We start from the raw sequence: 12,056 nt of genomic DNA, 5'->3' as shown, positions 1-12,056 counted from the left end.
TTAGATAATTGTACTATCACTGAGACTAGGAATGCAGGATATGGAGCAACACTGGTCAGGGAGAGATGGCTTAGGTTTTCAAACATCTTACATTGGGCCTACGTCTAAAACATGTCTATGGAGACCCCTCTAGCTACCTGGAGATTTGAAAGTGGAAGTAGGAGAGAGATCTGGGCCAGAGATGTACTATTTGGGATCTTTATCACATGAAAGGTGAACAACAGAACCAGGAAAGTGGCTTAGGAAAGTGGGCAGAGTAGGGAGAGTAAGTGGTTTAAGTCAGAATCTTGAGGACTCAATCTTCGCAGGAGGGATGGTAGATGAGAAAACTGTTAAAAAAAAAAAACAAAAAAAACCAAGGAGTGGCCGGAGAGGGAAAAGTGAGCCATCCCGAGGTTAAGGGAAGAGTGAATCTTTGGAAGGAGTCAAAGGATAAAATGAGGCAGAGAGAGAAAGACAGTGACACTGGCTTTAACAAAAGGAAGTCACTGATGCTCTTAGCAGGAACAATTTTAGTCAAGTATCCTGCACAAGATAGAAATTCAACAGAAGTCTGCTGACAGTTATTTATAAAAACACAAAGTTCTCAAAATTAATTTTTCTCCTCGTATTAAGATTGTCACAGCTTGGGCGCCTGGGTGGCTCAGTTGGTTAAGCGACTGCCTTCGGCTCAGGTCATGATCCTGGAGTCCCGGGATCGAGTCCCGCATCGGGCTCCCTGCTCGGCGGGGAGCCTGCTTCTCCCTCTGACCCTCCCCCCTCTCATGTGCTCTCTCATTCTCTCAAATAAATAAATAAAATCTTTAAAAAAAAAAAAAAAGATTGTCACAGCTTGAAATCAGAACAAGTTTCGAAATCAGCGATCCAGGTACACAGCACTGAAATTTTTTATTGCTTCTATTAGGTACCCTCCTTCCCTTCCACACGTTCCCCAGGACATCTGGGCGCCATGTGCAGTTTCAGTGGCCACAAGGTGCACTAGCCACGGGCCGGTAACTCACCAGGGAAGTCACAGGAAATAAAAGTTGCCACACAAATGGGGACTAAGGATAGAATCAGAACTGCTCCAACTTTGTTGAATTTCTTCTATCAGTGGGTAATCCGAAGTTTGAATATAGGAACATCATAAGCCATATGAATATGTCTAGTTTCTACCTCCAATGAAATAAGGACTTTCAGCCAGTACCAAAGAAGACCCCTGGTAGGATGTTAATTAACATGGTTACCTTTGGATGGTGATGGCATGGATGATTTTAATTTTTTTCTTCTCCTCTTTAAGCAATTTAAAATGTTTCTGTTCTTAACAGACATCATGCGTATGACTGAAAACTAGGGGGTTTTTTTTGTGTGTCCTTAAAGGAATTCCTGAATTAAAGAAATATTTTATTTTATTCTTTTATTGACTCAGCAGGGGGAAAAGTATCAAATGACATCATCTTTCTGTTCTTCCTCTGGTAGCAGTAGAAAGAAAACAAGCCAGGAAAAGCATGCTGGGTTGGCTCAGGAAGCAGAAAAAAAATAACTTTAAAATAAATAATTTTTTCCCGTAATTTAATATTTTAAGCATACACCTTCTTTTAAAATCCTACATGTGACTTCTGAGTTCTATAAATTTGAAAATATCACTGTATCTTTTGGGAAAAGCTGGCTAATTTCATGTTATTCTCATAAAACAGTACATCAGGTTTGTTTGTTTGTTTTTAAATCCTATTTTAGCAAAGCTTTGGAATCAGCCAGCCTGGGTTCTGATCCTGGCTCTCCCACTGACTCATGGGATCTGGGGCCACTGACTTTCACTTCTCTGTGCTTAGTTTCCCCATCTGTGAATTGGGCATAAAGCAGCATGTATCTCATAGGGGATTTAATGAATTACCATATGTAAAGAGCCCAGCACAACCTAAGGGCTCAGTAATTATGCATTGCTACTATTACAGCAGATGTGAATTCTGTCAGCATAGCAGAATCAACTCTGCAGTATTTAAAAATCAAATGGTCCAAAAATGACCCTGTTCTAACTGCATCAGAATTCTAGGGCATGTGTCCCAGGTATCCATAAATGCTGAGGTAACCACGATGAGCTGTCAGAGTTAAGAACCCGGGGTTCAGTGCTTCCCTCACCTACACTGGGGGCCTCAGCATCCCTCACTAGGTGCTCTGCAGTTGTCTCTTATGTGTTTTCCCTACCCTGATCCAATCTGCTACATCTTGTCTTCCACACAACTTCCAAATTCACTTTCTAAAAGTATAGCTCTGCCCAGATTATTCCTCTGCTTACATCAGCTCTCCCTAATGAGCAAATGAAATTCTGAGTCTTTAATAGGATGTTCATGACTCCGGCTATTGTTAATGAATGACAACTGTTCATGTTGCCTGCCTTCTTGCTCAGTAACAGTTATACCTTTCTGAATAGAGAGCCTACTTCCATGTGAGGTAGGAGGCTCCCCCTGACAAGCTGTCTACAACTCAGGTATAGATGGTGACTTGATCAGGCAAGTTGTCGGAGGGCCTGCTCAATGACATTTAAAGTCTGTGATCAGACTACATTTAAAGTCTGTGATAAAGACTCACTCTGTGATGCCACAGATTACAAAAGATTCGGGGTGAGCTGTTTTTCCCAGACACAACAGGCTGAGGAAAGAGGGTTTCATGTACCTTCTATTTGGCATCAGGGTTGGGTTTAAGTGTCATGAGTCGAGCCAAGATGAAATAAGAGGATGGGGAGGCAGGTTGTCTGAAGTCCATACCCCAGTCATTACCGAAGTTCTGACTTATTGCTAGCCTAATAATTCTTTTCTAAGAGTGTTCCAGAGAGAGTACAGGGAAAGTAGAAGAGCCACAAACATAGAATTTTAATGAGTTTTTCCATCAACTACTTGTAAGAGGGTGTTCTCTTCTTAAGTAGCATATACTAGCTCAAGTACACCCTTTAAAATTCAATGCACCAACAAGATAAAGGCGCTGGAAGGAAAAGCAAACATGTACCTCCAGCACTTTGTGAAGTACTAAAGGTTCATAATGGCAGCAACCCGACTCATACTCCATTTTCTTGTAAAAAGATCATAACTAGGTTTGAAAAGTTATTATTACTGACCAAACACAAGGAAAGTTGCTTTTAAAACATTAACAAGTTTCCATTTCTCTACAGTCCAAAATGCTACTAGAGCATGACTTCAAAATTTGACATCTCATATCCAGGAATCATAATAAATCCTCTTATAGCTTAGGTGTTAATTAAACCATATTTAAATCTGTAGCTGTGGAATTTTCCACATGAAATAATTATGTATGACCACTACTTCTTTAGCAATCAAGAAACCAATAAATAAGAGTAGGCTCCCCGAATGCTACTCAGGAATAGGGCCAAAGCCAAGAATACACTTGAAATTCTTGGCCCTTGATCATGGGTTCAGACCCTCCAGGGTAAGCAAAATTAAACTGGACTAAGATGGCCAGGAGTGATTTCTAATGGCTCTCCGAGATCAATACCACACTAAGCAGAAGCAAAAAAAAAACCTCTCCTATTATACCTGGTAGCGCTGTCACAAAGTTGTAAATCTAACACAAAACATTTTAACTCTCTAGGTCCCGATTTAAAAAAAAATTATATATATATGAATAGACATTTTTAAAAAGCATATGCTATGTTAAAAGTATTTTCAGATGACAGTACTCTTTCCATCATCTGTAACAACTACCACCATCTGTGTTGGATTACTTCCTAAGTCACAGAGCACTTTCATGCATATTGGTACCATCCTCACCTCTGTTTTGCTGAAAAAGAAATGCCTTTTTAACACAGACAGTAATTAGTTCAAGACCACCTAGCCAGTCCATCGAAATGGTCTAACTGAAATCTAGGTCTTCTCATTATACATCCCCATACTCTCTCCCCTCTCTCATGACTTCAAATTAGCATAACAGAGATGTAGCAATGCCTGCCCCTCTCTCTCACTTTCCCTGTACTGTTTGCAAAGCTGTTCCAGGGGCTCCCTCTGTCTCTCCCTAACCACCTCCAGCCCTTCATCATTCCTTTTTCTGACCTAATATTGCTCAGCTTTTCAATATAAGTATTCCTAATAAAAAGCAGAGAGTCATTACATGGATAATAGTGGAAGTAGAAATCAGAAGTTGTTCATTTAAAAACATCCTATACTTCCAGCTCTATACAGATATTAATCATCATCTAAATCAATTTGGCTCTTGAGTTAGGATACTGATTATCTGCCTCTCTTGAGTTCCTGCATTTGGTATAGTGAATAGCAAGGGACTTGTGCTTCCAAACAGGTCCATTTCAAAACATGCAACCAGATCTACTTGGCTCCCAAGTTCAAATCATGACATTTCAGGTAGCAAGGCATACCTCTACTTAGAAAAGCAATTAAAATATTAATATTTTTAAAAATACAAAAAAGTGAAAGCCATTAAAACAAGACAAACAGTATTTAAATTAAATACTGAATTTATGAGAACAACTGTAAACCTTCAGAGAAGGCGGACCTCTAGAGAAATCTACTTGTTCTCAGAATCATTACATAAGTTGAAAAACAGAAAAAAAGGAAGAAACATGGAAACAGTCATTCTCCATTTCCCTACCAGATAGAAGCTTCACTATTTACAGGCTACTAAAAAAACCCTCGGTGCTCTTCCAGGGCAAATCTTTTGGGACATTTTTTAGTGAAATAAAATTGGTCTTTAGCAGTCTCCTGAGAAAGACGGCAACCATGACACAGTGTATCTTTGCTGATAACTGCATAAATTGGAAAATAATTCCAGTTGTGTTAAATGCCAAGAGATAGCACTTTTTCTTCCTGAATTTGGAGGACACGTGATTTCTGGTTGATAAGGAAGAGCTAAGCTGATGTCGTGATGCTGATGAATATGTGTAAAACAATTCAAATGTGAAATACCAGAAATCTAATCAAAATCAGGAAACATAGGTTCTAATCTTTCCTGCCAACAACTAGCCACATTCTGAACAAGGTCACATCTCTGAGCCTCAGTCTTTAATTCTAAAATGAGGAGTTAGCTTTGATGATACCACCTTTGATGAGGTTTGCCTCAGCTCTACAACACTCTGACTCCTTGTTTATTTAAAAATTGTTTTACCTTTGTCATATATATAGGGGTGCCTGGGTGGCTCAGTCAGTTAAGCGTCTGCCTTCGGCTCAGGTCATGATCCCAGAGTCCTGGGATTGAGCCCTGGATTGGATTCCCTGCTCAGCAGCGAGTCTGCTTCTCCCTCTGCCCCCACCCCACTAGTGTTCTCTCTTACTCTCTGTCTCTCTCACAAATAAATAAAATCTTTAAAAAAAATTGTTTTACCTTTCTCATATATATATATGGGGGGAGGGGCAGAGGGAGAGGGAGAGAGAATCTTAAGCTGGCTCTGCGGGGAGCCTGGCACAGAGCCCAATGAAGGGCTAAATCTCAGGACCCTGAGATCATGACCTGAGCTGAAATCAAGAGTTGGATGCTTAACCAACTGAGCCACCCAGGATTCCCATCTTTGTTACATTTTTAAAATGTTCTGTGATGGTTATAAAAGCAACACACATTTGAGTGGTATTAAAAAAAATATAGATAAGTAAATAGAAATTACCCATAATCCTATCACACAGAGACAATGGCTCTCACAAAAGTAATGTATGTGGTGTTTTACAACCTGTTTTTCATTTAATGTATTTAAACTTGATTTGGCATTAAATGTTCCTAGAATACTGATTATTTTTTTTTAATGGTTACAGCAAGAAGGCAGACATTTCAGAATTACTTAGGGATGCCCTCTGAAATGCTCCCTTTCTGATACACCCCTGAGGGTGCAGCCCCTCCCATTCAAGAATCAACATTGTTGGCATTAACTGCTATTTCCCTTAGGAGCATTAGGGCAGAAGCAAGCCTAAGAGCACTGTGCCTCCAAAAATCACTTTTAATGACTGCTGAGTTGGAATGTACCATCATCTATTTTTTTTTTTAAAGATTTTATTTATTTATTTGAGAGAGAGAATGTGAGACAGAGAGCACGAGAGGGAAGCGGGTCAGAGGGAGAAGCAGACCCCCCGCTGAGCAGGGAGCCCGATGTGGGACTCGATCCCGGGACTCCAGGATCATGACCTGAGCCGAAGGCAGTCGCTTAACCAACTGAGCCACCCAGGCGCCCTGTACCATCATCTATTAACCAGTTTCCTTCACTGGGTATTAAAGCTATTTTCATTATTATAAACATCATAATAAACATCTGTGTAGCTCTATCTTTGTACATATTTGTAATGAGAACTTTGATACTTCCCCATTGTTAACTAGTAATAAAAATTAAATTTGAGGTGTCTATGAGGGAGTGTTAACTTGCAGTCTCTCATTCTGTTTCAGTGAAATCCTATTAAATATTGGAATCGGACATAAAAAGAAAAGATGTGCCTTAAGTAGGAAGTTTGGTTACTTACCAGCATCTTTGATCCAATTATCATAAAGACGCACGGTTCTTGATGTAAGATCACTGAAGACCATTTTCCACAGGATTTACTGGCTCTTACAATGGGTTCTTCAGTACAAGAAAAAAAGAAATGAGTTTATGATCTATAAATGCAAATAAAGCCAAGTTCTAATAAAACAATATGATAAATGCTAAATATTTAATAGGAATACTTGGCAAAACAACAGACCTGTACTAAGGGTAAATGCATTAGTGAACCACATTAAACCCTGATACAGTGGCAAACATTTAAGATTTTTCATCATTATAAGAACAATGCTTACTTTGCTGAAAAGGGCTAACATTCTATGTGCAAGATATAAAAGGAGTAAATGATTCTAAGAATGTTCATAAGTGCATCTCCTTTTTATAGCAACAATGCAGATCAGGAAAGGACTACTTTCGATGGCAATTCTGAAATAAAAACCCAGCAGAAGAAAAGTCAAGAAGATATACAAACATTCAGAGAAGCTACTCTGAACCAGGACTTATAGCTGATCTTCAGGCATAACAAGGTCTTCTGTACGCAAGTCTTTACAATTTAAGTGGAATACAGGTAGAAAGAGGGAAGGAAAGAAGATCTACAATAGCCAGGGAAAAGTTGCCTCATTTATCTGGACAGATAGGTAAGAATAGTTGGAAAAAGAAGTCTTCTGAAAAAAAAAAAAAAACACTAGTGAAAGGACACGAGCTCTATTATATATTAAAAGATAATCTAAATCTTTAATAATTAAAACAATGTGACACTGACACATGAAGAAGCAAACCAATGGAATACAGCAAAACATCCAGAAATACATCAAATACAGTTAGGAACTTAGAACTGTATTTTGTAGATTCTCAGATGTACAGTCTCCCACATTTTAACATCTCTGAAATCAGCATACGTCTTATAAATGTATGGCGTCCCACAAAATGAACAGTGTATTTGATCCAAAGTCATAGAGTGGGAAGATGAAATAGCTCTGGAGATGGATGGTGGTGATGGTTGCACAATAATGTAAGTGTACTTAATGTCACTGAACTTCACACTTAAAAATGGTTAAAATGGTAAATTTTACATTATATAGGTTTTATCACAAAAAAGAAATCCTTTAAGCCTGCAACAGGAAAATTCAAACTTTCTTCTAGCATTCTAAAAGTCATTTTAGAATATAAACACATATATATATTTAGAATATAAAATATTTATTTTTAAGACGTATAGTATATGATAAAGGTGGCATCTCAAACCAGTGGGCACTGAATTACCAGCAGTTCTTCAAAAAATGGTGTGATACAACTAAACAGCCACCTGGGAAAAAGAAGTTGGATCCAAACATTATACTATAAACCAAGATAAACTCCAAGTAGATCAAAAATTTAAATAAGAAAAACAGAAAAAAAGAAAAGAAAAACAGAACCATGAAAGTACTAGATGACAACAGAGAGAACACTTTTCTAGCCTTGTAATGGGAAAGGACTTTCTAACTTTGACTTAAAATACAAAAGATGTAAGAGAAGACTAACAAATGTAACCCCATGAAAATCAAGAGGAAAAAATTAAAAAGTAAAAAATGACATACAGGAAAAAATATGTTCAATTCATACCACAGACAAATGCTACTCTCCTTAATATATAGAGTTCTAAGAAATTGATAAGACGACCTATAAGCCATGAAAAGCATGGGCAAATTTCATAGGAAAGGAAATACGAATGGCTCTTAAACACATGAAGAGTTGCTTACCTTTAATCATAGTAAGAAATTTACAATATTTTATTGCAGTGGATGGGCTAAAGTCCAAACATTTTTATCAGTCCAATTGGCCTAAATCCAAAAATGTGTTGAGAAGACTGTGGCAAACTCATACATTGCTGGTGGGAGTGCAAATGATCATAACCCTTAGTAATGCCAATTTGGCACTATTAGGAGAAAGTATAAATGCATATTTTTTAACCTAGCGATGTTACTCTTAGAAACTCATCCTATAGATACACATGTACATATGCAGAATGACATATTCAAGGTCGTTCACTGCATCAGTTAGTAACAGCAAAAGACTGGAAACAAGCCAAATGTCTAATAAAAGTGGACTGGTTAATAAATGATAATACATCTAAACCATGAAATATTATGCTATTTTAAGTAAGAATGAGGAAGTTCTCCATGTGCTGATATGGAAAGGTATCCAAGATAAATCTCTATGTGAAAAAAGCAAAGGAAGTTACATAATTTTAAAATGACTTTTATATAAAAAAGGAGGGAAGGAATGAGAATATAAATTTGCATTTACGTATATTAGCACAAAACAAATTCTGAAAAGATATCCATGGGTAAGGGAATGAGGTACAAAATGGGCTGAAGGGGTAGAAGGCAGACCTCATACTGTTTGGTTTTTAACTCATGTGAATATATTATCTATCCAAAAATAAAGAATTAAAATATTTCAAAGAAAAAAAAAAAAGAATAGATCAGCAGCACCTTTGCTGGAATATTCCTACTTAAACATCCATACACAAATGCACATACACACAAAAGAGAGATTTTTATCTTAATTCCTCAAGGGTCCATCCCCTCCAGAGGATGTCTCCAAGTTCAGGGAAGTATCTCAGCATGGCTTTGGTATATCTTATGTCCTCAGGCTGAGTTCAGACTCAAGATTGGCTGTGGTGAAGCCAGGGTCTTACTCGAGTCAGCCTGGGCTCTTGCTTCCCTATGGATCCTTTCTACAAAGAAGGCGTGATGTGGGTCCAGGAGTAGGGCCTCTAGGGTCACAAAGGCCTTGGTTTGAATCTCACCATTTAACAGCTGTATGACCCTGAGCAAAATGAAAGCTCAATTTCCTAATCTGTAAAATGGTGATTCTACAACCTACCAAGATAAGATAAAGTAACTTAGAGTTGTTTCGAGGACCACGTGAGATAATATATACTTGTGAAATTTAAAGCACAGAATTCGATAAAGAATGAACATTTAATCAAAGTCAGACATCATCACTTGCAGAGATAAACTGTGCCAATTTTATCAGAAAGTATCTGGACAAACTCATTATCTAGTAGAGCTGAATGGCATTTTATGCAACAAATCTAGAGAAAACTCTACTACTTTTATTTTAAGAACTGGAATGTCAGATTATACATGATTCTTTCCTTGATGTTTTCCAACTATTTTGGTGTGAGTGCTTTTTTGAAATTTTTATTTATTTTATTTTTTTAAAAGATTTATTTTAGAGAGAGAGAGTGAGCGAGCGAGCAGGAGGGGCAGAGGAAGCAGGAGAGAGAATCTCAAGCAACCCTCACACCCAATGCAGAACCCGATGTGGAGGTCAATCTCACCACCCTGAGATCACGACCTGAGCCGAAACCAAGAATCAGACGCCTAACTGACTGCACCACCCAAGTGCCCTGGTATAAGTGTTTAGACCATGCTAAAAGCTATTTCTGTGCACCTTAACCACAGATAAAACAGACCTCAAGCCATTATTCTTATAATTAAACTCCCAAAATAATGCTGTTTAAATTACTCCAAACCAGGGGCACCTGGGTGGCTCAGTCGTTAAGCGTCTGCCTTCGGCTCAGGTCATGATCCCAAGGTCCTGGGGTCGAGCCCTGCATCGGGCTCCCTGCTCCACGGGAAGCCTGCTTCTCCCTCTCCCACTCCCCCTGCTTGTGTTCCCTCTTTTACTGTGTCTCCCTCTCTCTCTGTCAAATGAATGAATAAAATCTTTAAAAAAAATAAAAAATAAAAAATAAATAAATTACTCCAAACTGGAGTAAAAGATTCTAATTGTACATGGTATATGGTGAGGTTACATTTCAAAGTACTAATCTGTTTTCTGTGCAATTCCTTCCTCTTCTTTTTCCCCCCACTCATTCCACACAAGACATTTTCCTCTCCCTAAACTCCCAAAAGCACAAAAATTCAAGAAACCACAGTCTAATGCAGGTCAGAAATATTCACGGGCAGTAAACAGAGCTGGTTTCTCTAATCCCAAACACTACACAAGTCTGAAATGAAGGGAGAAGCGAAAGGCAGTCAGAGGAGCAGCTCATGCTGGATGGGAAGCAGGAGCAGATGTTCTCCAGGGAGGTGAGAGATGGAGCACTGGCGAGGTAGGAAAGGGATCCAATAGCCCAAGTTCCTGGAGTGTGGACTCTCTCACTGATCCTTTACTTTTATATAAACTGACATCCAACAGTCCTTAACACTTTGTGGGCCCACCAGAAGAGAAGGAGTGTGCATCGTGTGCATCATTGTGTGGGGATGGGGCATGAAAAGAAAACCTGATCCTTTAACTTTGTTGGAAGTGACAGAACACAGCTGAGAATTTTCTAGGCTGGACAGTACTGGACTGGATGCCAATATGACATTGTAGGGGTTGGTCTAGAAAACTGTTAACGACTGAATTTGGGGCAGCCTGCGTTGTCCTGCAAAAGATAGCACTTAGACTAGAGTCAGGCATCTCGTTGACCCCTAACTACAATATGATTTAACATGGACACTTGACTGCTAGACAGTGGTACACAGAGATGAGAAGAAACTTACTCCATGTGGTGAAGGTACAGAGATATCTTCTAGCTAACAGCAGAACTGGGGCCTTGATGACCAATTTAAAATGCTTAATAACATAAAATTTCAGGGCTAGTGATGCCACAAAAATCAGGGTTCTCCTGTAGGTGAAGCAGACTTAAAACTCAAAAACGGTAGACAAATGACCACATTTCCATCAAGGGAAGAGACAAGGGAGGCACTGGAGGGGTCCACCTCCAAGGACCTCAAAACTATGTAGCAGTCAACAGGAGCTTATTGATGGAGGACGGGTATGAGAATTCTACTACGTACAACTGACCCATGAATTCTCCTTGTTTTTGACAGCATCACATGGTGACTGGGTCATTTGGTAAAGAAAAGGCTGAAACTGCCCAGACTAGCACAAGCTGATGGAGAAGGTGTCCCGTACATTAAAGATGTCAAGTTCAAATATGAGAAATGTGCCTGCGGCCAGCAAAGGCCCTTCCCATGGGCAGCTTCCCTGGAGACTACTCAGCCACAAGTGCAGCATGGATAGAACACCAGAACACAGATGGTATGCTTGGGGTATCTGATCACTTCATCCATTTGGCTCAAAGTTATCTTAACAGTAATTGCAAGGCAGAACTCATCTGAAAGAACTTCTTGGTGGAATGCACTCAGACAAGGATGGGACCTTAGAATTGCCTGTGATAGGAAGTACCTAGCAGGAGTCTAGAAACCTAAAACCATGGCCCACCATTTCCAGGTTAATCCTCATGTGTAGAGATTTATCTAAATTCTGTAAAATATGTACAGGACACCTTCTCTGGGGGGAAAGGAGTGGTAGAGTCAGCATATGGCTTTCCTAGGGCGTGTCTATGATCCAGGAAAAAGGCCATATGGTTTTCCCTTTCTCTTGGCTGTTTGGAAGGATTTGGGCTCCCCACTGATCTTTTCTTTGGAAATCAGACATCAGGGACAAAACCCGCAAGAACACATCTGGCTAGCCGCAGATACTGCTGGGGACACACAAAAGAAGCTACAGGAAGGTACCAGCATAGGGATGGAGGTCTATGGTGGAATGACGACAGCAA

At 39.3% G+C, this 12,056-nt stretch overlaps 1 protein-coding gene across 3 annotated transcripts in view; it reads right to left on the bottom strand.

Moving 5' to 3' along the window:
- ELOVL7 (ELOVL fatty acid elongase 7) overlaps positions 1–12,056 on the bottom strand; it is a 77,256-nt gene that overhangs the window by 20,222 nt on the left and 44,978 nt on the right. For all 3 annotated transcript variants that reach the window (XM_031035860.2, XM_081826829.1, XM_006727973.3), the window contains exon 2: positions 6,441–6,538. In XM_031035860.2, coding sequence (XP_030891720.1) covers positions 6,441–6,504 — 64 coding nt within the window. In that variant the 5' untranslated portion in view covers positions 6,505–6,538. The remainder of the gene's footprint in view (positions 1–6,440; positions 6,539–12,056) is intronic.

Source organism: Leptonychotes weddellii, chromosome 7, assembly GCF_054177405.1.
Source record: "Leptonychotes weddellii isolate Sample4059 chromosome 7, ASM5417740v2, whole genome shotgun sequence".
NCBI classification, from domain to species: domain Eukaryota; kingdom Metazoa; phylum Chordata; class Mammalia; order Carnivora; family Phocidae; genus Leptonychotes; species Leptonychotes weddellii.
The sequence above is the reverse complement of the archived record's forward strand: the minus strand, read 5'-3'. Positions and strand labels throughout refer to the sequence as shown.